Source organism: Eulemur rufifrons, chromosome 12, assembly GCF_041146395.1.
Source record: "Eulemur rufifrons isolate Redbay chromosome 12, OSU_ERuf_1, whole genome shotgun sequence".
NCBI classification, from domain to species: domain Eukaryota; kingdom Metazoa; phylum Chordata; class Mammalia; order Primates; family Lemuridae; genus Eulemur; species Eulemur rufifrons.
This window is the reverse complement of record NC_090994.1, coordinates 25192193-25219711: the sequence shown is the minus strand read 5'-3', so window position 1 is coordinate 25219711 and position 27519 is coordinate 25192193. Positions and strand designations below refer to the sequence as shown.

General features: G+C 40.7%; 1 protein-coding gene across 2 annotated transcripts; it reads right to left on the bottom strand.

The window, feature by feature from the left end:
• Positions 1–1859: 1859 nt before the first annotated feature.
• GOLGA7 (golgin A7) lies at positions 1860–18994 on the bottom strand. 2 transcript variants are annotated; one of them, XM_069485286.1, is made up of 6 exons: positions 18971–18994; positions 18623–18755; positions 12493–12645; positions 6835–6936; positions 5708–5770; positions 1860–3258 (listed from the first exon to the last, which is right to left on the bottom strand). In XM_069485286.1, the coding sequence occupies exons 2-5, from the start codon at positions 18731–18733 to the stop codon at positions 5723–5725; spliced, it is 414 nt and encodes a 137-aa protein (XP_069341387.1). In that variant the 5' UTR covers positions 18734–18755; positions 18971–18994; the 3' UTR covers positions 1860–3258; positions 5708–5722. The 2 variants fall into 2 exon arrangements, with proteins under 2 accessions (XP_069341387.1, XP_069341388.1); XM_069485287.1 differs by lacking the exon at positions 18971–18994 and having other exon boundaries at positions 5708–5775; positions 18623–18806.
• Positions 18995–27519: the final 8525 nt, after the last annotated feature.

Sequence of the window (27519 nt, the reverse complement as noted above, 5' to 3'; positions counted from 1 at the left end):
TTGGTCACTGTGTAATGGTTACAGTTATTGATGTTTATCTCCCTTCAAGCTAGCACAGATGAGGATGGGGACCACTTTGGCCTATTTCGGGTGGTATATGTACTATAGTCTCTGGTGATGTTAGATTATAAATCCATGATACGTTTTGTCCGCTAAGAGTGACAAGCACATTTTTATATCATTCTTATAACTGATTTTACATAGAGAAATTTAGTAGCAAGGACTCAAATGAGTACAAAGTATTATTCATGCTTTACTAGGTCCTTATAGGACTCTGAAAAGTGGAAACTGTCTAAAAATGAATTTTTAGGCCAGGTGTGGTGGTTCATGCTATAATCCCAGTACTTTGGGAGGCTAAGGTGGGAGGATCACTTGAGCTCAATAGTTAAAACCAGGCTGGGCAACACAGTGAGAATCCCTTGAGCCTGGGAGTTTGAGGTTGCAGTGAGCTACAATGACGCCATGGCACCTAGCCAGGCAAAAGAACGAGACCTTGTCTCAAAAAAACAAGAAACAAATAAATAAAAATAAACTTTTATCAGAAGATTAAATAAATGAAAAGAATTATTAAGGAGAAATATACTTTAAGATGTTTTTCAGTTTTAATTATAGCTAGATTTAACGTCAGTCACACTTTAGTGATGTCAATGACATACAGAATAATAAAGGATGACGTGTGAGCAGGCGGTTCATTTATTATTACATTACCTACCACCCTCAGAGGTTTGAATGCAACTCCTTTCCTTCCCCTGGGGATTCTTGATCTAGAAAAGAAAGGTCAGCGGAATCCTCCAGAGTGGTCTCCAGGCTAAGGTCCACTGGAATGGAGAATAAGCCGCAGATACCCTCTCCCAGTTTCAGGAGGCAGCTTTGCAAAGGGGGAGCACAGGTCACTTTCTGTCAAGCCAGGCGACCACCTTACTAAAGCAGGTATTGCAAAGCAACTGCTCTGATGTTAATGACCTGATGATGGGCAGCTTAGCTCTCACTCACTCACTTTGCAAACATGTGAGCACTAAATGCGTGCAGCACTGTGTGTGAGGACGTGTGGAATTGGGGGAAGATGCAAGGATGAGAAACCACGTCTGCTCTCGTGGAATCTACAGCCTCCTTTGTTTCAAGGAGGGGTGCGGGGGAGGGGACTTGCAAGACAGAGGGAGGAGTACACGAACCTAACATAGCACCGATACTCTGACCTTCTTTGACATTAAAATAAAACAAACAAAAAACAAAGCACATTACTCCTGAGAAACTGTGACTTCGGTTTATGCGAGGCGCCAGGGTCCGGTGGAAATGGAAAGAAGTAATTGGGTGTTAGGACCTCTTTTTTGACTACTGGCTACATGAGTATTATTTACTATTGGTTTCATTGGATAGGAAAAAGACAAAAATTTTATACAGGAAAATAAACTCATAACAGAGAAAGTCAGATTATAGACTGTACCTTATAAATTGGCATTCTCTCCAAATCTACCACATTTAAAAAACTCAGTCATCAGATGATCCAAGATAGTAATAATAATTGATAGCTTTTTCCTAACAAACCATTCCTATCTCTTATTTCTTTAAACAAATACTTTTTTTTTTTTTTTTTTACTACTAGGGACTATTTCTTGGATTTTTACCTGTGCTACTATATTTGCTCTTTTAAGATAAAGCAGTTAAGAAATTGAGAGGTGTGACATACTATATAAATTTAAGATGTTTGTTTAAAAACACTAAGCTGCACTGTACTATACTCCACTACTACAGTTCCAGTAATGTGTCCATCTGCCAAATTCAATGCCACATCACTTACCACTTTACCAAATCACACCAAATACGACACACAGACAGTTTGTTTAAGAAAAGTTTTACTAATGTGTTAATATTTCAGCAAAGTTATTGCAACGGGTTTAAAAGGCAGACAGACACACTATTACAGGCTGTAAAGTAACAAAAGAGTTTTTACACAATTACACAATGTTACACAAACCTATGGGATTTGTTGAGTAATTAACAGACCCATAAAAGAAATTAAATCTGAAAGAGTAAATCCAATATTAGCACCTACAATATCTCAAAGTAAAACTTTTAACTGTTTCACTTCCCCAATGTATTTCTTAACTTTCTCCGGAATACACTGCTCTCAGACCCCGAAGATGAGTAAAAGGCATAAGAAGCCCTGATACTAAGAACGAACAGCCAGAAGGAGAGCTAGAAATATTGACTCAGACTGGAGTTTTACTCAGAAATACCTTAACTTACTGTACTTAACCCAATCATAAGATTTCTGTGTACTGAATACTGTATATGAGGAAATTCTGTGAGTTGTAAGGTTTGTCAGGAGGGATAGTTAAAAATTAGTAATATACAGTATTATTCCTATCAAATTTTTTCTCATAAGTTATATTTATAACAAAACTATAATTAAAATATTTATTATACTTGCTTATTACACATTCAGGGACACAGCAGGGACATTTATGTGTTTGATGGTTTAGCATCCACTTTATTGTGCTTACTTATTTTTGTAATGAACAAGCAACACATACCACATCTTCCCAACATTCAAGGTAATGCAGTAATAACATAAAATTCTCCAAAGAAAATAATTGGAAATTGCATTAAATACTGCTTTAATTAGGAATAATTGCTATAATAAAACAAATAACATTATACATTTTTTTCAATGAGCTTCAGTTTGAGAAACTGAATAGCAGAAATAGATCTTAAGATCTGAGTTATGGCAAAACTGTAGTTCTTTGAAATCTGGGGGATGCATTAGCAAAACCACAGACACAGTCAACCCCCCACCAAAATCCTGAAGAAAAGCATTTTATTAATTTCGGGGAATAAGACTGAATACTGGCTAAGCTATGACATGATGAAGCCCAAAGCCACCTGAGAAGCTGGCCCGAAGAATGGAGAGAACCAATAGTACATACCGGTGGCAGAGAAGAAATAAACTTTGCGTTGGGCTGGGCTGACCAACTGCATATTTTATTAAATGGCTTTGAATAAAAAAAGTGAAATGCTTCATTGTGTTTTTTCAGAAACTAATCAAAAGATTACAGAATCCTACACAATTTGGAGACACAAAGTGGATGCTGAGCGACTAGAGGTCACTCCAGGTGTGGAATTTTAGAAAGTTAGTCCTTGGAGTAAATGGCACCGTGGCTCTGGCAGCAGATACAAAGGAATGATGCTCTGGAGAGGAGGTAGGGACACTCTGCGATCGGCCAGTGGATAGATGAGGGTCCCAGCTGGAGGTGGGATCTATAATTAGAGGGGAAAAGTAAAGGCTTTAGAAAGGAACGCCAAACAGAACTTCTAAAACCGTTTCTCTGTGGGCTATGTTCTATTAACCCAGGATTCTATCTAATAAAATCTGTCCCACTTGTCTAAATGAGTATATAGCTCAATAGTTGGAAATTTAAGTCCCATACGTTCTGATCTCTGACCAACCACATCACGAGAGGTAGGACGGCAGAAGGCCAAGTGCCAACCACAGAGCCAGGCTGCCTGGATTGCTACATACTAGCTGTTTAACCATGGACAAGTAAGTTAAGTTCTCTGTGCCTCAGTTTCCTCATCTGAAAAACAGAGATAACAGTATATGCAACTCGTAGGGTTGTTGTGATGATTAAAATTAAGCATTTAGAATAGTGCCAAACAGCTGTTTGTTGTTATAGAATAATCATATATTTCATTTTATATAAAGATGACAGAGAAAACACCAACAATGTATCTAATAATAAAGATGTGAAAATAAAGATATATGTAAGATACTAAAAAAATTAAACTTAAAAAGAGCAAAATATTTTTGTTTAAAGTTCCTTTTAAAAATAAAAGCCACCCCATGGTTTGTGTATTCTTTTGTTAAATCACTAATTTAATTCCTATATATTGCTCCAACCTGCAGATACCTTGCAGACTTAAGAAAAATGGTAGAAACGAATAAATTATTTTTAGAGGTTTCCTCCCTTCTCCAAGATCGCAGTCCATACCGGACCCTAGATCTAAAGAATACATAGCTCTGAAAACTAAATTATGTTGAACAAAAATATGCACATTCGTGAAACTATCCACAAGTCCTTCCTGTAAATGTTTCCATTTCAAACTTTCGCAGTTGCTTAAATATTGATAGATTAGCCTCTGGTGTGTAATTGCTCAAAACCCCACACTCCACACCACCTCAGAAAACAGACTGTTACACAGTAACAGCTGCAAAATGAGTCATGACAAATGGGTTGTGCCAAGTCAATGCAGCTACAATCGATAAAATAAACTTACTCCAATGGCATGTAACAAAAACCACACATAAGGTTCCTGGTTGCTCACTTGAAAAATACCAGTTTGGAAATTGTACATGATAAAGTGTATGAACAAGTAACACTAAGTGTTCCAAAACAAAGCCTTTTAAAGAAATAAAACATATGGCAGAGGATGTCATTATTTACATCTTTGGCTTTCAAGAGTGCAGGTGACACACTAGTGCTAAAGGCAGCAGCTTTGAGTGTCGGACGGCTTGTAGGATTGAATAAATGGTACAGGAGCAGACAGAATGTATTCTTTTAAAAAGTATTGAAAAAGAACAGAGGCGGATAAACATCCAGAATAATCCGAGGAACTCTTTCCTTCTCCATGTTCCTGCTGCTGTAAGTACTGAGAGGAAATATGATGTAAAACACAGGGGTTTTACGGGCCATCAGAATTCAGTTCATATCCCAACACTCGTTAACGGCGTGACCTAGAGAACATATTTAATCTACTTGTACCTTGGTTTGCTCATCTATGAAACAGGGAAAAAATACTTTGCAGGATTCTTTTGAGACTTAGAAGTACATTTGTACACTACCTAGCACATAGTAGGTGCCCTCAAAATGGTAGCTATTATTATTAATTTTGCCCTAGAAAGAAGTATGTCCGCTCTGGTACATTCTACGTCTGTGCTGCCTGTTCATTAGAGACAGACACCTGCAAGCAAAGTCAATTAGAAAGTGCAGCAGCAGAACATGTGGAATGAGCACATAACAGAAATGGGCAGAAACAGGGAAGTGCTATTTTCTGCCACTTAGAAGGCTATGCTAATGTACCTATGGCTTCACCATGACTCTGCCCATAGATTTGCATCAGTACTAATTAGTTTGATACCTATTAAAGGATATTATTTGGATACACAAGGACATTAACATTTTAAACAAAGGAGTAAAATTTATGGTTCTACCCAGTAGGTAAGTTTTCTTCTACAGGGCTCTGAAGCCACTTAAACATAACAAATGAAATATTCAGAATCTCCCCACCCCCCCTGGAATGTTCCTTTGCTTATTAAAGTCATTTGTCATACAGGTAGGTAAATCTCTGAACTGATTCTTAAATGCAAAACTCAACTATTTAAATGCTTAGAATAGTTTCAAAATATTAAAGCAAGGCAAATATCACTCCCCTTCACCCCTGCTACCAAAAAAACAAAGTAACAACAAAAACAGTCTGAAAATAATATAGGGGGGAGAATCAGGATTAAATTCTGTATTACCAAATAGAACTTGCGTTAAATACACATTTTAAACATCAAGCTAATATGGTGATTAGCTTAAGCTAATACAGTGAATATACCACTATTTAACTGCATGATTTACTGATTTATTTACCATGCATCAAAGACAATTCATGCATCCTCCAAATTTACAAAAACAGCATATAAACTATATAATTTCATATTTACCTTTAATTTTATGGTTTATCTTCCACTGCTTATGCCTCTGTCTTCATAAATGGTAATTTCAATCTAAACAGCATGGCTGTTAAGAAAACACACTACAGAACATAACACATGAAAGGGACTTGGCAAGATGGCATTACGATCCGCACACACTCTGTTTTCAAATTGCTTTGCTTATATTTAAATTATTAAAACTTTTTCCTATGAAACATAATGCTTTCTCCTTGGTGAAAATTTTAAGAAATGTAATTATTTCTGCTAATAGTATTCCACATATAGTTCCTTCCCAACATGGATGATTTATTTTTTGGGAAAAACAAATCTGAAAAGGATGCTTTATTTATAAGAACTTTATTTATAAGAACTAGGCGGTTCTTAACTGAGAATCTATGCAGGTAATGAATTCAGGGATTCAAAAATGCCCTGAAATTATATGAAATCTTTTTCTCGGGACAGGGTTCGTGACCCCTGAAAGTTTAAGAATCATTGCTGTAGAGTATAATAAAACTGCTGAAATCATTATCAGCTGGAAGGTCTAGGATTATGTGACCTAGGTTTTTAAAAAAAAATTTATTTACCCATTACTCCAGTTATCAAGCTAAATTTGTTTTTTTGCAATTTTATTTACCAAATTCACTTAGTGATTTTCAAAGCCCACTGCTCTCCAAAATATATGCACAATGTGTCAAAGGTAATGAAATTATACATCTGGCAGCTGTAACTGATTTCAGCTTCTCAGATGAACCCAAGAAACTGCACTTCATTTGGAGGACAAGTCTCACCAATGTTATGAGTTCCTGCATTTCAAAGGGGCTTCGGGTGCAGTTTCTGCAGCTGAAATGCGTTACTCCTGCCACCCTGTTATTGTTACAAGATGCCCTGAGAGCCACCGAGAGCTGGTAAGTGGAACACCACACAGTCCACAGAGACTGCACCGTGCAGAGGAAGGAGAGACGTGCTCTGAGAAAAAATGCTGGCGACAGGAGGCTTATAGTAAGCGTGTGATTCACACAGTAACTTCCTAAGGCAAATATAAGAGATGGGAGTACATTCTCTCTAGCCAATGCCAAATATAACAAAAATTTCCTTTTATAAATATTTAGACCTTATGATCTGCACTAAAAAGATACAACTCGAAGTCCTCTCTCAATAGGATCTGTCAGGAGGAGGCCTTGAGGAGCATATATCTTCTCATTCTGCTCTTGAATGTATTTGGAGACTTTCTTCAGAACCTGAGAGAAGGAAACACCACAGATTTTTGCAAATTTTATCAGACTTCCCTTTAGGTGTCAGCTAGATCTCAAAATATTCAGGCAGTGGAATTAGTTTTCAAGGCAAGTCATGTGGATACTCATATAGCAGAATACAGCTTGGATCACTCTGCTCACACCAGCTGCATACAACATACAGCACAGCGTGGGGGCCTCTCCAAGTCAGAGGCAGCTTCAACGCAAATGCACACAAACCTCCCCATCACCTCAATCCTGGATGTAGAGACATACACAGACGACTATACACACAACAGCTAGTTGCGCTTCCCTCGCCCTAGTCATAAAATGTTGTTCACGTGACATCTTCTAAAATCAAGGATAGCTCCTGGCCTTCTTTTCTACAAAACTTAAGGAACCATTTTTTCTCTCCTTTGTACATTTTCATCAATTTTAGTAAAGATATAAGGTTGGCCTATAACAAAAGGTAGCCCAGTCATTTGAAAACCAGAAAGCTTATTTCCTTTGTAGAGCATGTGGGCATTAGCAGCCGCGGAGTTTCTGATGGCTACAAGTGTCTTGTATCATTTCCATTACTGCATGTAGTGCCATTCGGAGGCTTGCTCGTTTCCTAGACAGGAACCTCAATTTATAAGTTTAGTATTAAGCTTGTAAAAGTCAAAGCAAATGTAGACAAAAACCAGATAGGATACAAAGGAACTTCTGGAAATTGCCAAATCTCCAGCTTTAATAAGGGCAATTCTGAGACAGATAAGCTAGAAGAAAATAAATCTTAAAAGCTATATCCAAAATCAAAGAGCTACATGTTTTATTTCAGGCTCAAAGTCATCATAACCCCTTTCTGGCTCTAATGTTCAAAGAGGCTTTGATCCAGCTCTTTAAATTACTATATATTTCCTTAAATTCACACTATTAGCAAATGATAAAGTCACAAATGTGATCACAACATAAAGTGAAAAAAGAACTATATGAAAATAAAGTTGGAAATTAAATAATGATTTAGTATGGGTGTATAACGTACCAGGCCAAACTAACAAATTGAGATGTCACAATTTAGATGCTTTGGTATATAAACTGATTTAGAGTTTAAAACTCTGTATGGTTTGTATAAAGAATATTCTTATTGAAGGAGAATAATTTAAATAGTTTATTCAGGTTAAATCTTTGGGGCTAACAAAATCTCATGTTTTACGCTTTTTAAAAAAGAGCATGATATTACTGAAAGAGCAATCTGCGTGGTTCTTTACATAGTAAATTAAGAATACTATTTCTAAAGAAGAGATTTGTTTTTTCCCCTAATTACCTGAAGCAATGCGTATATGAGTCTCTTATTGTCCGCTCTCAAAGAACTTGAGCTGTGCTTGGTCTTTATGAACAACAGAAACAAAAATCCTTAGGCACTATCTTTATATAATATCAGAGTCTGTCAATCATCCTAAAATAATGAATAAGAGGAAGTAGCCCATAAAGGTGCCCAACTCAGGACTCTCAATCTTCTCTCCAATTTCCTTCGCAGCTCACCTGCCAGAATGGGAAACTGGACACTCAGCTCCAGTCCATAATACTAGGGGAGGCACTCAGAAAAGTGTCTGCATGGCTGGTTTCAAAGAAAGGATTCCTTCATGACAGCTTTCCTCCTCCTTTCCTTGGGTACATGAAGGTTACTAGTAAAGAAATAGCATTCCTGTATTTGGTTCAAACATAACTTTGTTTTCCAAGGTTTTTATTTAAACTTTAGTAACATTCATGTGCACTTGGATATCAGTTCAGAAAGAAAACAATTAGTCTTCTTTTTGTATAAGCTCCAAATCCTCTTATACTATTTTGGTGAAGGCAACACTGTGCTTAACAAGATGCTTTTAAACTCTTAGTCTCTTTAATAATAGAAAAGCATTAATATGAGTAAATTCATACTGCAGTCCCAGACAGGACAATGTACCATTCTCACCCTAAGAAACCTTATGATGACATTTTATACATACTTTAGTTTTGGTAAATTGATGTCAAAACAAGCCATAATATTTATCAAATTCGGCTGTTATTCTCAAACCTTTAACAAAACCTCAATTTGTATAATACCGGCAAAATGAAACACAATCAAACCTCAGGAGAAACTACTGTTCTCCCTGAGAATAGTAAACTGGGGACCTTCAAGGAAAATAGCCTGATCGAGGCTAAGTGAGAACACCAGGACCTTGGTATTTTAGAACATATCCAAGTTCTCTCCTGTGTTTGTTTTAGAAATTACAGCACATAGGCAGAAGGGATGTTTTCTAGTTGATGAACAAGGCAGAGAGCTACTGAGAGGAGAACCTTCTACAAGCCCATTTGTTCCCTAATTATAATGGGTAGCAACAATAGAGAAATAACACTGAAGTCTTTATCTTCATTTTAATTAAATCAATAAATAGCACATTATAGGGAAAAATGCATGATTGTTCTAGTGAGTTTTAAAAGGCCTATTTACAATTTCAAAAAATTTAACACACATGACAAAGTATAAGCACTATTACATTTGGCTTACTGTTTGTAGACCAGGGATTTTAGTGTTTAAAACAATGGAGAGTAAATGACTCAATCCTGTCCTTTCATAAGTAGAAAATCATAGCCCAGAAATTCCTAGGGAACAAACCGGGGAAGGGAGAGGGCAGTTACCTTACATTTTTATTGTTTTATCAAAAATACAAATCCACATTTAAAAACTTTTCTTTTAAAAGTGTGGTACATTATATCACAATTATGACCATTCCAGTTATTAATTTTGCATGACCTAGTTATCCATGTCCACTTTCTTTAAGAAAAAAAATCTCCTATTTAAGAAATGTGGCCATGCCTTAAGTCTTGGTTTCTTAATTTTATTTGGCTTTTACTCGCTTTATATTATTTGTTTTATAAAAAGAAAGTGGGAGACTCTCTGAACCTATTCTGGTCTGGGGGTCTGCCCGTAAAAATTAAAAACAAAAACAAAAATGAAAGAGACTTTGATTAGGCCTATGAAGTAGTACATTATATATTATCTATAAATGCAAGTTAAAACATTACTTCACGTCACTTAAAACCTATCTCAAGAAAACATTGTTTATTAAGCATTTACATATGTGAGGCAATTCATTAATTCTAAGATCCATCTTACAGTTGAGAGAACTCAGAGAGAGTAACTTGTCCAAGAGCCCATAATTAGTACATGACTTGGCTGGCACCCAATTACCAATTTCTTTTTACAGCTGACATCAGTAGTTGTATCTATTTCAGCAAATATACATGTGCAAATAAAAGTTAATTAAAATTTTATCAACAAATTTAAAAGGTATAGTGAAATGACAACTCAAGACTCTAATACTCCACTAAGCACTAAAAAAATCCTCTGGAGGATGTATTTCTACCTTAAATTAATATTATACACGACTTTAAATGACCATGCTGGATGACCACGTTTCTATCCACACAAATCAGCTTTACCCTCCCTTCCTATGTCCAGCTCCTAATATCAACACATCCCTCCCTCTGTCTCCACGGCTCCATTCCTGGTCCAAGCTGTACCATCTTTCGTCTGGAATTTGGTGGAGCTTCCTGACTTGTTAAGCCTTTTTCCACAGAGCAAAGAGATCTCTTTAAAACGAAAATCTGATCATATCACCCTCCTGCTTAAAACCTTGAGTATCTTTCCACTGCACTAAAAATTAAATTTAAACTTCTTTCCATGGAGTACATACTCACATACGATATGGATCCTGCTTTATTCTCCAAATCTACCTCTAGCCGTTCTGGGCCCCTCCTCTCTGCTGCCTTCTCTCAGTTCCTGAGATCAAGGGAGCTCTCTGGGCCTTTGTGTATGTTCATCTCTCAGCCTCAGTGCCCCAGGATTTTCGTCCTTCAAGTAGCAGCTTAAATGGCACGACGCCAGAGGCCTCTTCTTACCACATGGTCTAAACTAGGTCCTGCCTATTTTCTATCATAGGCCAGTTTGTTTCCTTCCAGGAACTTGTCACAATGTGTAACTTTGTTGGCTTTGTTGCCTTGTTCTTATCAGTTGTTACCACTAAATTATAAACTCCACTAGGTCAGCAACCACGTTTGCCTTGTTCAGTTATGTCCCAGCGCACCGCTTAGCACACAGTAGGCTTTCAATAAATATTTATCGAATGAATGAATCCCCTGACCCCTCCCTCACCAAGTACATTAGACAGAAGATACTAAGGCTGAACACAGACTGAAGGCTGCTACTGATCCTCGGTAACTTATTTTGAAAGTCACACAGGAATGAAAGCTGCTTCTCTATGTGATATGGAGAAGGATATAAGCTACTATACCTAAATATACCCTTTTACAGTAGATAGCATTATCATAGCAATAAGAGAATACACGTCAGGATGCTCATGCAGAATACAGCAGCAGTTTCAGCCAACATATCAAAATATCTTAGCTGCAACTATATCCACTCTCTACTGCATGGAGTGCAAGACATTTCTGTCAGGTGGGGTATAATATATTCTCACAGCATTTCATTTTCTACACTTTGTCAGAATTTAGTGATATATCAGGGGTTTACTGTGATTAACTTAAGTACCTTCTCTTTCCAGCTGCCTGCTAGACCCAAGAGTTGCTGGCTTCTCAACTTAAGATGTCCAGAAGTCAAACCTCCCACCTTCCCATTTTGTTTAATAGCACGCCTGCCTTTTCAATACCATCTTCAGGCGTGGGGGATGAAGAGGGAAAAGTTATTCAGTTCCCAAAGACTGAAATCTAACACACATTCATTTAGTACACAGTCAACGAGTGCCTAATAGACCCAAGGCATGGTGTTAGGCATTAAGAAGGATACAAAAATGGTTCAGGCATTGTCCACAAGAAAAATACACACTCAAAGGGCAAATAAGACAAGAACATGAACTGCCTCATCCCAAAGCAGAGAGTAAGAAGTGCCAGAGAACAGATGCAAATAAAATGTTTTAGGGACACAAAGAAGAGAAAGGCCAGGGAAGGTCTCGGACTTAGCAGGAGTGGCAGGGGAAGTAAGGCTGTGTTTTACTGAGACAGCAGCAGACAGTTTGGAAAAGCAAAGGACGGAAGAAATGAGATTAGTCAGAATACTTTAACATTAACAGTCTAGGAGAGAGACGATAAGGGCACAACCTAGGATACCGGCAGAGGATATCAGGAAAAGTTAATGCATGGGAAAACTGAAGATATTTCAGTCTTTGGGAGAAGAGAAGACAGGAACTTAGGTGGAAGATAAGACTGAAGATAGAAAATTGGGAAATAAAAAAGCCAAAAGATTCTCAGAAAGCTGGGTAGAATGAGAACATATAGATTTTCTATATTCTTCTTAAGTCTAGGCCAATCTGAACATCAATATGTCAAATTGGACATACCAATGGACATACCAATTTTGACCTGTTTCTGAAAGACTCAGGACTTTCCTATGTGCTCTGGACATAGAAGCAACAAAATCTGAATTATTATTAATATAACTGCCCCCCCAAATTTTATGGCACTTGTCACCATGTAATCATCTCTTTACGATTTTAAGAGATTTTGTGAAAACAAATGTAGTCTTACCTTCTCATAATGAGTTTCCATGCATAAGAAAATGGTATATGCTGTTAAACAAGCCAAACAGCCTTCAAGATAGGATTGGCCCCCAAGCTTCTCAGCTTCTGCATAAAGGTTATTTAGGGTTCGAACTGTTTCTTCAAACTGCTGTCTATCAATCTGTAGGGAAGGAAGAATTTAAAAATAAATTTTGGGGAAAAAGATCAGCAACTTATTAATGCTTGCTATCACTAACTTATCTTGCTGTTTTGTCAAAATTCTTATCTAATAGTTGTTAAACAATTTGTGCTTAAATCCGGACCTAAGTTCCTGAAACTGCTTAGGGTTTAATTTTATCCCTTTTATGGGTACGGGATATCTTCAAGGCTCAATATGGTACATTATTCTTTCTACTGAATTTCAAGTAAACTTCATTATACATTGTTTTCCACTTTTCATTTACTTATATTCACATTTACTGAGCACCTACTATTAGATACTATGACAGGCCTCAGAGAAAGATGAATAAGGCACTGTCTTGAAACCTTCAGAATTTACAGTTATGCAAGCAGAACAGATCCATGACCACAAAAACGCAACGAGCTGACAGCACTCTAACAGAGGCATGTATAAAGTACAGTGAAGGCCCAGAAGGAAAGAGAAGTTCCCTTTATCTGGGGAGAGCAGGTGATATTAAATCAAGTACCTAAACACTGGAATTTACTAGGCATAAAGGAAAGGAAAGACATTTTAAGCAAAAGGATTAAAAATGTGCAAGTTCTGAATTCTGTTTACTCAATCTATCTCTTTTCAAGTAACTATTTTGTTACTAATAGCTCACACTGAACAAGGTAAAATCTCAAGCACACAGTTCTTCGTACCATATCATTCTTATTAACCTCTTTCTATTCAGTGACACCCTTATCCTACATTTACACTAATAATACTACAGGTTGAGCATCCCTAATCTGAAAATCCAAAATCAAAAATGCTCAAAAAATCTGAAACGTTTTGAGTGCTGACATGACACCACAAGTGGAAAATTCAACACCTGACCTCCTGTGACAGGTTACAGTCAAAACACAGGTGCACAACACACAGTTCATTCAGTGTACCCAAGTGGAAAAAGGCCTCCCCAGCACCCTGCAGCTGCCATGTATCTTTCCCATGCACACCCAGATTTCCCCATGCAAGCATGCCTACAAAGGGGATAAAATGGTTCCATGTACAAAAAAACCCTTTGTTTCATGCACAAAATTGTTAATATTTATTTTTTAAGAGACAGAGTCTTGCTCTGTCACTCAGGCTGGACTCAAGCAATCCTTCTGCCTCAGCCTCCTGAGTAGCTGGGACTACGGGCATGAGCCACAATGCCCAGCTAATTTTTAAGATTTTTGCAGACACAGGGTCTCGATATGTTGCCCTGGCTTGTCTCAAACTCCTGGGCTCAACCGATCCTCTCCCCATCAGCCTTCCAAAGTGCTGGGATGACAGGCGTGAGTCACTGTGTAGCCCATGCACAAAATTATTAAAAATATCGTATAAAATTACCTTCAGGTTATGTGTATAAGGCGTATATGAAACAATGAATTTTGTGTTTAGATTTGGGTCCCATTCCCAAGATAGCGCATCATATATATGCAAATATTCCAAAATGTGAAAACCATTTGAAATCTGAAACCCTTCTGGTCCCATGCATTTTGGATAAGAAATACTCAACCTGTACTGTGATCCATTTTTTCACTCTAATCACCTGCTTTTACTTTCTTCTTCTGATAGTACTTTGTAGATTTCAAACCTCACTACTTCATCCTAGGGCTTTCAAGGCCCATTGGGAGAGTATTTCATCCAATACTGACACTCTTATCTGTCCTCACTCTAGAACTTCTCTCACATAAGGCTTCCCTTACTTCTAAAACTACTTACTGATGAGTTCTTTCTTTTATGAAGTTTTTCTTTATATTAGAAATAGACTCAGAAAAAAAAAAAATCAAAGAACCCCAATATACAGTATGAGACAAAACATTCCCAAGAACATAATTTTTTAAAGTGTAAAACGATTTATGATCACCCTCATGCTATTAAAATCTCCCAGGTTAACTAGTACAACCTCTGTGGAAACGGAGATACTTCAAAGAGCTACAAGTAGAACTACCATTTGATCCAGCAATCTCATTATAGGGCATTTACCCAAAAGAACAAAAGACATTCTATAAAAAAGACATCTGCACTAGAGTGTTTATAGCAGCACAATTCATAATTGCAAAGATGTGGAAACAACCTAAGTGCCCATCAATCCATGAGTGGATTAATAAAATGTGGTATATGTATACCATGGAGTTCTGCTCAGGCACAAAAAACAATGGTGATATAGCATCTTTTGTATTATCCTGGATAGAGCTGGAACCCATTCTACAAGTGAAGTATCACAAGAATGGAAAAACAAACACCACATGTACTCACCATCAAATTGGTTTTAAGTGATCAACACTTAAGTGCACATATAGTAATAACATTCATTGGGTGCAGGGCGGATGGGAGGGAGGAGGAGGGGGTGGGTACATACACACCTAATGGGTGTGGTGCGCACCGTCTGGGGGATGGACATGCTTGAAGCTCTGACTCGGGTGGGGCAAAGGCAATATACATAACCTAAACATTTGTACCCCTATAATATGCTGAAGTAAAAAAAAATTTAAAAAAAAGAAAGTAAAAAAAAAATCAAATCCCTCAGGTTAGAAGTTGTTGTAGCCATTGTTTTGTTCTTCGTGTGGAAAAGTTGTGAAGAGTCAATAAGCCAGTGACACGAAAAAATTTAATGTAACCTTTAAAATGGTGGCAGCTCTACCTGTTCTTCAAAAGGAATTACTTCAAATTTCCCACAATACTAGAGTTTGGGACAAGGGCCAGGTGGGTGGAGGAGGTGCTAGGAGCAGGACAGTGTTCCCTCATTGAGCTGGTCATTAAAGATGTGGTGTCAAGACCAGCCATCTGGGTGCCTAAGTCACAGTTCTCATTCTCGGAAAACAGACTTAGGAGAAGCGCTCTGGTGAGTGAATGTTAATGGTAAACTGTTATATTCACCTGCTTATGCCTATGTTAATGCCCTCAGTTTGTCTACTGATAAATCTACAAAAGTCTAAATAATTGATTTGCCTATGTTATGACCTGGTAAGTCCTTTGAATTATTTACATTTCTTTATAAAACCACGGGATCCAACTCAGAAACATCTTATTTCTTTCAGATTAGAATTACTGTTCATACCAGAAACAGTAACTCTTAAGAGTTATCCCGAGATTGCAATGCCTTACAGGATGGAGGCAAATCAATAGACAGTTAAAAAAAATCCAAGGTCAAGGATTTACTTCAAAAAAAAAAAAAAAGGTTATTAATAATAATAAAGAAGGGATAAAGTTTAAAAAAAAGTAAATGTCAAGAAGTTTTTGAGAGGTTATTAAAAAAGAAAAGGGAAATAAAAGGTAAAAAGCATGAGATAGAAATGACAAACTTCACTCGCAAGGACTCAACAGAGTAAATTAGGCGTTTGTATCTCACTGCCGTTAGGAACTACATACAACGCTGCCACCAGCGTTCTCCCTCGGGTACCTGGACACTGATATAAGAGCTACATCTAAATTTAGACATATGTGAAGTTGGAGCCAAATACAAATTTGGACCCATAAATGTTCAAAGTCAGAATGGAAAGAGGAATCAGGCTCATTTTTTCAGAATTTCTGTTTCTTGTTGAACTACATGGTAGAAAGCCTGGTGCTGAAGCTTAACGTGATCACTGACCAAGGGCGGCAAGTCAAAGGTAATTGCTACTGACCAGACTGGAGAAACATAGTTGTAAAGGTATGTAGGAGAACAAATGCCTCAATTATACTTCACTCATTTTTCTTCTACCCAGACCAAGGGTGACTAAGACACTTGTATTTTGGCTAAAATGAGAATAAGCTTCCTTTAAAGAGTATACAACAAAGCACTTAAGCATCAAAGCATTACCTTCTAAAAGGCAGTGGAGAAAGTAAGCTTGTGAACAGAACATGTCCGCACTCCTAAATTAAAGGGCACAAATGCGTATTTTTTAAAATGCTTTAAAGTAATACATAATATTTGTATATTAGTTTCTTCCTCTATTAAGTTGCCAAGTGTGATGTTCTCACAAAAGGAAAATCAGTCCCAGTGGCAGAGCAATCAGAACATTTCTAGGGTAAATAGTAGAGAAAGAAAGAAAGAAACCTTTCAATTTTCCATCAAACAAAGCTAGGAAAATTTAAACCTGTAATTTAAATTTAATCTCAATACAGGAAAAAAAATCAAAGCTTTCCTAAGTGGTTTATAGTATAAGCTAGTGTTTTAACCCAAACATTAAAAGAGAAACAAAAAATTCAAAGGCACAATTGAATAGCACCATCTAACATTCCATGTAGTACTCAGTACCACAAGCAGTTCTGGGCTAAATGAAATCAAAGAAGTAAAAGGACTCCAGAATTTAGAAACATCAATTTCCTGTAAAAATTAGTGGAGTATTGTGATTACATCATGCTTCTGTATTTAGACGACAAAATTAAAGGCTCTACCACACACAGTGAAAGGCTACTGTCTGATTCTGCACACATATATTTAGCTCAAATATATGAGGTGGAAGTTTGACTTTAAAACCTATAAACAAAGGAATCTTGTAACATCCAAGTAAGTGAGGTGAAAAAGAATAGTTTACATTGTGATTTTAAAGTACATAAATTGTGGAAGTCATAGTTTCCATAAGAGGATTAAAAATAAAACATTTGATAGATTTCACATAAGTCTTATGTAAAACATGTTAACTGTGATGTTAAATTATTTTAAAAACAACATTCAGTAGCTTTAGCCAATTAGCAACTTGCTCAATTTCTACCTCTTCAAACTACTGTCTGAATGTCCATCAGTTGTCACACAGAGTTTACTCACAACATTGTTGACAACACACTGCAGCATTTCAACAACAAGCTAATTTACACGCCAGCTTTTTAAGGTATGTCTGATCTTTAATTTGCAGAAACAGATTTGGGCCACTAACCACAGTTATAACCCAAGCTGAAGGAAGCTATAATTGACCATTGCTGATGTCCCAACCTTTGCAATCAGGTAGAGCAACCCACCTCGATACAAACTGACTAAATGACTGCTACACATTTCTCTAGCACAGACTCATCTACACCTACTTAGTCCATGACCAACATTTCTTAGCCCCACACCCACGCAATGCCTAATCACCTCTCAGGCCCTCGCCCTCCCTGTGGAAGAGTAAAGAGCCACAAAACCTGCTCCAGCTAACCAGAAATTGACCTCTGAACAGGAAACAGAATCTAAGTAACATGGCTCAAGACCAAAAGAATTTCTGGTATACACACATGGGCACCAAAAAACCACACAAATACATTCCATTGTACCTTTACAGTAAGATACAATGATTTTTTTTTGATAAGTTGGAAGGGGAAACAAATCCTCTTCTTTCATTTCTGCATGCAAGGGTGCCTGAAGGACCTATATCCTGATAACAGTTCTGACATGCAAGGCAAAAGAGGCGACTCCCAGTGAGAGTGACAAGTTTAGGGCCTTGTTCTAGGATATTTTCCCGTCCAGGTCCATCTAATGCTCTACACTTTTTAGGTTCCAAGAGGGCCTGTCTGCACTGCCTGGCATAGCACTTAGTAAACCCTTTCGGCCAAGCAGTGCGACCGGCGCTGACCACAAACGCCGGTCATGAGAATGATAATGATTTCTCTTGCATGAACACGTAGGAGAATATTGCTTACAAACCGCTGAGTGGGGTGGCCTGGGGCCTCAGGAATGAGCTCCTCCTCATGGTTGTCAATAACCCGGGGTGGGGATTCGGGGGCAGCAGGGGAAGAAGACTGCTGGGTATAGATTCCCGGCACCGGGCAACATAAAGTTCCGTAAGGTCATCACACCCTAGGCTGGGCCTTACTCTTCCTCCTCCAAACACCAAGTCTTGCTCAGCGCCCCTCCTGCACCTCTCCAAGGCCCGGAATGTGCCTGGCCCTCGCCAGAACCGCTGGTCACTCAGGCCGGGTGTCGGCCCACATCCCGTCCCGGCCCTGGGGAATCTCCCCCTGGCTCCCGGGCAGCTGGGGGAGCTAAGCCGCGTACCCGGTTTTCCAGCTCCGCGGGGAACTTGGTCTGGAACTGGCAGCGGGTCCCACTGCTGTAGTCTCGCTGAATGAACACCTTCCCGGACACCGGCGCCTGCTGCGGCCTCATGGCGAGGACAGGACGGGCCGCGCTGCGGGTTCGGAGGAACACCAACCATGGGTCAGATCCCCGGCCTGGACCCGGGACTCCGGCCCGCCAGCCCCGCGAACCTACCCCGCCCAAAGCAGCCCACGGCCTGCCCCGCCCCGCTCCCCTTCATCCATGCTGTCACGGCGGGCCTTCCGCCACCCCCTTTGCCCAGGCCCCGCGCCCCTCACAGCCCGGTTCGGCCCGGGAAACACGAACCCGCCTCCTCTGCCCTCCAGCAGCTGTCGCACCGCCTTCGCTGTCACTTACGTCCTGCCGCAAAAAGTCTCTTCCCCGCCCCTCAGCCGGGCCTCCTACCTCCGGCCTAGGACCCGCCCTCCCCTCCGGCCGTAAAGCGCCCCCGCCGAGGCTGCGCGCTGCGGAGGGGGAGGGCGCGCGCCGTGGGCGGGGCCCAGCGCCGACCCCGCCTCCCGGGCGCGGGGCGTCTTCCCGGAAGGAGAACGCGCGCGGGGCGGGGCGGGGCCGGGCTGGGGAGTCCCGCGGACGCTGGGGTGTGAGTTTCCTCTGGTGTCCTTTCCCCGAGTGATTGTGGCGCGGTGGTTTGTGATCACTGAGTGCGAGGAGTTATTTTTATTCTTGATTGGACGTCACAGTTACGTGTGGGTTACACCTCCCAACTCAAACACAAACACAAGACCAAAAAAACACACAAAACCAAAAAAAGACCCCAACCGCACCCCTCAAACGCAAAACAAACGGCTCCCTCGTCTTTGGAGGTAGAGTAGAAAGCAGGCTCTCCTTGCTTCTGTTGGGAATCCACGTGGCGCCTCGATAACTCCCGGGACAGGCCTGGGAAAGTGCGGACGAAGGACCCTCCCCAACGCTGGCTTTCCTGTCAACCGCCAGACTCCTGTCCCGCACCCAGCCTACAGTTCTGCTCCCCGGCCACTGGCATCTCTTTGCAAGGCAGCCAGAGAAACTCACCTTACCCTTGTTTGGTGCTTCTTGGCCAATACAATTTGTTAGCACCACTCTTATATATTTAATATATTTTAAACATCCTGCTTTTTATATGTTTAAAAAATTTCCTCTTATTGTATTTTTAAAACAGCTTTATCAAGGTATAAATGGCATACAATAAACCACGCATATTTAAACTGGATAATTTGATACATTCGGACATATGTGTACAGCATAAACCATCATCACCATCAAAATAGTAAACCTTCATCACTCCTAAAAAGTTCTTCTTGCTCCTTAATAATCCCTCCTTTCTGCTTCTCCCCAGCTGCTGTTCCCCAGGCACTATCTTCTTTCTGTCATTATAGTGCATTAATGTGAATTTTCTTGAATTTGATATACATTGAATCATATGGCGTGTACTTTTTATTTTGGTCTGGCTTCTTTCACATAGACTAATTATTTTGAGGTTCATCTCTTGTTGTGTTATCAACAATGCATTCTGTTTAGATGCGGGTAGTTACGTTACATTGATACGCATGGTTTGTTTATCCATTCACTTGTTTGAGATGCTTCCAGTTTGGGGCTGTTACAAATAAAGCTGGTATGGACATTCATTTATTTACAAATCTTTGCATGGATGTATGTTTTCATTTCTTTTGGGTAAATATCTAGGAGTAGAATGGCTGGATCATAGGGTAGGTATAGGCTACATGGTATAACGTTTTAGGAAACTACCAAACTGGTTTCCAAAGTGGTTATACCATTTTGCATTCCCCACAGCAGCATATGAAAGTTCAGTTGCTCTGTATCTTTGCTAACACTGTGTAGTGGTATCTCCCTGTGGTTATAATTTTCATTTTTCCATGATGAATGATTTTGACCTATATTTTCCTGTATTTATTTGCCACCCATAGATCTTCTTTGGTGAATTGTCTAATCAAATGTTTTGCTCACTTTTTGTCTGCATTTATTTTCCTGCTACTGAGGGGTGTTGTTTGTTTATTTGTTTTGATTTATATCTTTATTGGCTGGACTTAAGGTCAGTATTAAATTTTAAGGAACTTTACTTCTTGGGTTCTTGTATGTTTAAAAATGTTTTCCTGAGGCCTTTATATTTGTCTGAGAACTTAGCTGGGGTGTTATTGGGTTTTGAGAGTTCTTTATATATTCCAGAGAAAAATCTTTTATCAGGTATATGATTTAAAAACATTTTTTCATAGTTTATGGCTTATCATTTTACTCTCTTAACATATTCATGGATTTGGGGGCATGAGAATGTGGACATCTTGGGGAGGGCATTATTCTGCTGCCCACAGGGATGGATTGAAGATATTCCCATCCCCCTACCCCCATATGATTATCCAATTGTTTCTGTGCTGTTTTTGAAAAGACTCTCCTTTCTTCACTGAATTGCCTTTGTAACTTTGTCAAAATATTAGTTTTTATGTGTATGTGTGTGTGGCTATTGTGGCCTTTCTATTCTGTTCCATCATCTGATCCTGTTTTGCATTAAATGTCTACTAGTGTTTGTCTCTGAAACTGATGCTTCCTTACTGATTCAGTAAGATCTCCTAAGAGCTGTTTTCCTACATAGTCAATATTTACAGTTAAGAACATCCTCAAACAGGTAAGAGTCTCTTCCCTCAAAGTTTCAGTTGAATGGAGTAGACAAAGAAAGCAATTTTCATATATTGTGTATTTGGGGTTTTTCCTGCAGCCTTTGGCCACTGAGACTAGGTGGTAAAACAGATTATTTTTACCCCAGGAAATGGCAGAGCAAATGCAACCCAAGGAAAGCTCTCTTGGTGTTTGGGAAGCGGATCCTGGGTGAAAAAGAAATCGAAGGACAGTAAGTCATACTGTCATTGTCTACACCCATCCCTAAACACACCCGTGTATGTTATTTTGGGAAAAGCCTAGTGGGCGAGGGGCTGAGGGGCAGTGGAGATGTCCAGAACGCCCAGGGAAGGGCGTCTCACTCACTGCCTCTCAAGGATTGCACCAGAAGCTCTTCTTTCAGCACAGAACTGGGAACCAGAGCAGGTGCCATCCAGGTGGCAGCTTGGAGATGGCCAAGGCTGAAGAGTCTGAAGTGGTGCCTCCAAATCTCCTGTTCTGCGGTCTGTGCCCGTGACTGGGCAAACCAGTGTGGAAGTGCCAAGAGGTCCTGTGGCCTGGAAGAAGCCTGGAACGGGGATGAGGAGGCTGCAGAGTGTGAGGGCCTTTGGCTGCGCACGCGGACTTCTACACTGCTGTCAGCGTGGTGCTTGAAAGGACCAGGTGGGACCTCCACACGCCAGTGAATAACAACCCCAGAGATGAGGGGGGCGAGGCAGACTCTAGAGGATGCCAGAACAAGAGCCCAGCTTTCCTTCCTACAGATCCGAATGACATGCATCCTCACCTAGATCTTGGGTTCCTCCGGGACAAGGGGGAACTCAGAATTGCCTGAGCTTAAAACCCAACCTGATTTAAAAAATGCTTGAAAGAGAGGTTGTTTTGAACAAATTAGAAGTTTTCTTTTCCCCCTTGCTACCAAGTAGGAATAAAGAGGAAATAAAGTTTTATTTCTTTAGTCCACCTGTCACAGCCTACTCATATCACTACACATAGCCACATCTGGAGAGGAGTCCCCAAGGAGTGAAATCGGGTCTTCATGTGAGTGGGAGTTCACGCGGGGAGGTGGGCTCTGTCCTTCGATTATGAGTATTTTGGGATTGGTGATTGGGCTTGAGGGAGATAGGTGTGTGATTCTGGACTTGCTTTTCTCCAAGCAGGATTGGTTAAGACTGGATCGGTGAAATACTTTTACCTAGTGGCTCCCAAGCTGTTTTTCTGCCTCTGTACACCCAATGGGCAACAAATCCCATTTAAGACACACTTCCATGGAGGTGCCTAGATTAAAGACTGTGGTATAGACGAAACATTTCTATTTCTATCAGTCTTTATTCTGATGTTTTCTTCTCCTCCCTCTGCTTTTCCTCCTCTTTCTTCCTTTTCTCCTTTGTGTCTTTTTTCAATTGATTTTACTCTTAGTGATATTGAGTGGTTTGGAACAACCCCAGCCTATTCTGTGCATTTGAGCACGTTTGGAGTTTTGTACTACTAGTCCATATTCAGTTTTAGTTATCAGATAAACCTATCACCATGACATGGAAATGCCTTTGAAAAATTATCTAAACAATTCCCTTGCCTCATAGCAGAAACTGCAGTCATAGATTTCTAAGGACTCTAGGAAAGATTTCATAACCTTTCCACATAATGGCTTTCTTTATACCTAATCTAATTTCCTTACTCTGACTTAAATCATTTCCTTGGTCCATCTATAGCTGGGAGCTCCAATTGTCTTTTTATCTCTAAAGATTAATCCTTCTAAAATTCCAGTCTCATAGCATTGGTCACTGCTTGGAGACTCGAACGTCTTCCTAACATCTGTTGGATCTAACCCTGGTGGTAAACCAACTGGTTTTCCCTAATTCTACCATGTGGCTCTCTTTTTTTTCTTACACAGCCCCTTTATTCTTAGTTGGGCACTGTGTTTCGTGACCTCTTGGTAATCCTCCCACCCCAAGTTCCTACCACATTTTTACCTACCTAGTCCCTGTCCTAAAGGACATTTCATGTTCTCTTGGCCTAAATCAAATCCAAATATTTGCATACTTAATTCAATCCTTTCTTCATTCAATTTGTTCACTCTACAGATATTCATCGACACCTTGGCCACGCCAGGTACTGTGCCAAGCCTTGGGATGTGATTATAGGTAAGACACACCCTTGAGCCTCTCACAGCCTAGCAGAACATCAGAAACGATATTCATTAAAAGTGTGGGATAAGTAACACCATAGCAGAGATATCCCCTCTAACTAAACTCTTTGCCCTCTCAAGAGCTTTCCTTCCTTTTAATTCTCTTCAATGCTTCTGAATACTGTTTGCACTACACTATCAGGCACTCGTTTCCATGGCCCCGTGGGGTTATTTTATTCTAAAATGTATACATTTCTGGAGTGTAGGTTTGGATGTACTTATATAAAGAATAGAATTCCAGAGTGAGAACGCAGCTGGTAGGTGTTACCTGTCCACCTCCCATTCAGCACAGAAATTCCTTCTACAGCCTCTGCTTGAGCACCCATTTTAGAGATTGGTAGACTGCAGTTTTAGGACATTTCCTTAGAAAGATAACTGTTTAATGGCTGGAAATCCACCTCCCTGTGACTTCTGCTACCCTGTCTCAGAATTCTGCAAAGGCCCCATCTTAGTCTGTTTGTGCTGCTGTAAGGGGATAGTGGAGCTGAGGTGTGGAGTTTCTAAGAAGTTTATTTGGCTCATGGCTCTGCAGGCTGTGCAAGGAGCATGGTGCCAGCATCTGCTTCTGGGGAGGGCCGCAGGTTGCTTCCTCTCCTGTCAGAGGGTGAAGGGAGCCGGTGCGTGCAGAGATCACAGGGTGGGAGAGGAAGGAAGGGAGGTGCCAGGCTCCCTTCAACAAGCAGTTCTCATGGGAACTAATAGAGCAAGAACTCACTTGTGACTGCCAGGAAGGCACCAAGCCATTTGTGAGGGCTCCACCTCTGGGACCCAAACACCTCCCACCAGCCCCCAGCTCCAATACTGGGGACCACATTTCAACATGAGGTTGGGAGGGGACAGATATCCCTGAATGCTAAGAACAGCAGTTGGGTGCCAGGACTTCACATGCTGGAGCTGGGAGCTTGGCCACCCACACGCATGCATTACAGAGGCTGTGAAACCTGCTCCTCAGCATCACCCATCAGCGGCTGTCTGCGCCAGCCTGCGAGCCTTCTTTGAAGGGGCTACTGGAGTGCTGTGGCATTTTCCCTCACACCAAGTTAGAAGAGATTCTGAGAGCTTCCAGTGAGTCCCTGTGGACTTTGGCCCGGGTATCTTGAGAAGAGGCTGCCCCAGAAGGGAGCCATGATTCCCTGATGGTGCAGCAGTTTCCCCAGGATCAAACGTTCCGCAGGTAGAGGCGAGCTGGTCTGGGTCTTCTCAAAAGGGATTCCATGAAAGAGGAGCTTTTGGAAAGGCAAGGGGAGCCCAGCAGACGAGTGGATGCCAGGGGAGAGCTGTGCGCTGCGCATTGCCTCCGCCAGGGAGCCCCCACCTGCTTGCATACACAAGGTCTTGTCCCTCTGACCCCAAGCAGGCATGGCCACCAGATTACAGCCATATGGACCATGGATGACATCACCCTTTCCCGCAGCCTCCTCTCCCCTCGTGTGTGACTCTGAAAGGACCACAAATGGTGGCTGACAACACGGGGAAGGAGAGAGACTGAGCCAACCACGTCTCTTCCCCAAACCTCCCCTCTGCCAGCTCTCTGAGGGGCGGAGGGAAGCCTTAAGGTAAATGGGTTTGGGGTGTTGCTGTTCCATTGGAGGGATGTTCTAAGTGCCGAAATGGAACTGCATAGTTGATTGAGAGGGTCGGAACGCTAGGGGACCTGCTGAGAGACGTCATCAAGGGGAAGACAAAGCACGTCCAGGGAGCAGGCTGGGCAGGGCAGCGGGAGAAAGAACAAGAGGACGTCCCGCTCGCACTCAGCGAGACTGTTACGCTTCCAGTCACCTGTCCCCATCCTCTCCCCTGAGGGTCACAGACTCAATCTAATTCCTCTTCGAGATTTGGACAAGTCTTTAGATATTTTAAGGCAGTGCACAGACCCTGCCCATCCACCCCCCAGTCAGAGTAAGTATCCTTGCTTTCTCATGTAATGTAATTTTTGTGTGGCGTCAGCATACTTCAGTGTATCAATGTCCCCCTGACCGTGCCACATGCAGCAGCTTTGGGGCCTGGACACCCGACTCATTAACATGGCGCTTCTTGTGGTTGATTCTCACTCAGACTTTGTTTCTTTAAAACCCTCTTAATTTTTTTTTTTTTTTTTTTGAGACAAAGTCTTGTTCTGTCATCCAGGCTAGAGTTCGGTGGCGTCATCATAGCTCACAGCAACCTCAGACTCCTGGGCTCAAGCGATCCTCCTGCCTCAGCCTCCCGAGTAGCTGGGATTACAGGCACACACCATCACACCCAGCTATTGTTTTTATTGTTATTACTGTTGCCTCATTAGAGACATAGTCAATTGTTTTGCTAAAATCAACATCATGGTAATACCTACCATTCATTTAGCTATTAGTGTCAAGAACTAGGCTGAGAGGTTCATATGCATTCTCTTATATAATCTCCACTATATCTTTTAATTTAGTAATCCTGGTCAAACAATGATAATAATATGATTCAGACATGAGCTATAATCCATGAATCTTTGCTAGTCCCAAACTATCATCTTACTCTTTTATATGTTTTCAAAAACCCTTTAATATTTTAAGGGATCTGAAATCAAGCTATTAGTCTATAGTATTGAAAATTCAGGCTGGGTGTGGTGGCTCACGCCTGTAATCCTAGCACTCTGGGGGGCCAAGGCAGGAGGATCTCTTGAGGTCAGGAGTTTGAGACCAGCCTGAGCAAGAGCGAGACCCTGTCTTAACATAAAAAAGGAAAAAAAATTCATTCTTTCCTCCTTTTTGCAATTTGAGTGTCTGTGTCTAGTTTCTCAAACCCTACTTGCTACCTGTGATATTGCTCTGTCCATAGTAGAGTCTCAAGAAATGCTTTGAAAACGAATTCATGCTACAGATATTTATTGACACTTAAGAGCTGGGGGTGGAAGAATGAACAAAGCATGGAGCACATACGTCCTATCCAAGCTCACATTCTTGAGGGGAGATAAGAGAGTGGGAGGAGAGAGATTATAACAGGTGGATCAACTTTGGAGGAGAGAAGGGGTTTTGACAGATGGAAAGGTAATTGGGCATTCCAGCCCCCATGTCCAGGTAATGACGAAGTACCTGAAGTGACTCAAGTCTGGTGTCTGCTCAGGTGACTGTGAGGCTGGCAGGGGTGAGGTGAGAGGGCTTTACTAGAGAAGGCAGCCGGTGATAAAAATCTTACATCCTTTCACAAACACCTCCATTGTCTTTTCTTCAAGGTAAATGAACCAATTTCTTTTTTGTCTTTTATGATAGGATCTCCATTCCAAAGCTTCAGCTTTTTGTATGACTCTCAGAACCTTCTGGTGTTTAGAGACTCCAGGGAGAGCATTCATCTGTGCTGAATATTATGAGAGAATTCCTTTAGTCCCTTCATTTTAAACTCTTTCCCCCATCAGAACAAAGCTACTTTTCAACACGGGGTCCTCGTCTGTATCACTGACTCGCATTCAACTTTTGACCCATCACGGATCGTTTTCAGCCCCCACTTACAAACAGCTTCCCACACTGCGGCGATTTCTTCTCTTCAGCTCCTTTTCCTCCTGAGCTTTGTTCTATTTGTGTCCAAGAAGTTCCTCCCAGGTCCTTCGCAGAGATCTGAATCCAATTGAAAGGTGTCCTTGTACCAGAGAAACTTTAAACTGTCCCTGGCCGTGCCACTCTGCTAACCAAAGCCACGCCTGTTTCATCTAACGTTGCTTTTGGTGGTGTTTCCTTCTAAAGCTCCGCGGCATGACTGGGGTGGGGTGGGGAGAGGTCAGATCCACTTTCCTCGTTTTCATTTCTGGTTGCTAGAGTGCACTTGCACGATGTGCAGAACCCCAGGCATATTTTGTTTGTTTTCATGCATTTCTTGGTAATTTCAAGCCAGCTCCCATTTTACAAGCTTGTATGTCTTTATTGCATTCTGAGATAAGATTATTAGCGTACCTGCGTTGACAGCATCTGCTCCTTCCCATTTAAATTCCACCATCCAAAGCAACATGTGTCCCAGTTTCAGGAAACAGGCTGAACAGATGCCTAACGGTTGTACTGAACATGCTCCCTGTGAAAGAAAG

Coding starts and splice junctions, on each gene's coding strand:
- GOLGA7 (XM_069485286.1), bottom strand. CDS start 18,733: ATGAGGCCGCAGCAGGCGCCGGTGTCCGGGAAGGTGTTCATTCAGCGA. Junction 12,646..18,622: donor CCGCGGAGCTGGAAAACCGG/GTACGCGGCTTA, acceptor CCTTCCCTACAG/ATTGATAGACAGCAGTTTGA. Junction 5,771..6,834: donor TTGAGAGAGGACTTCGAGTT/GTATCTTTTTAG, acceptor CATGCTGTTTAG/ATTGAAATTACCATTTATGA.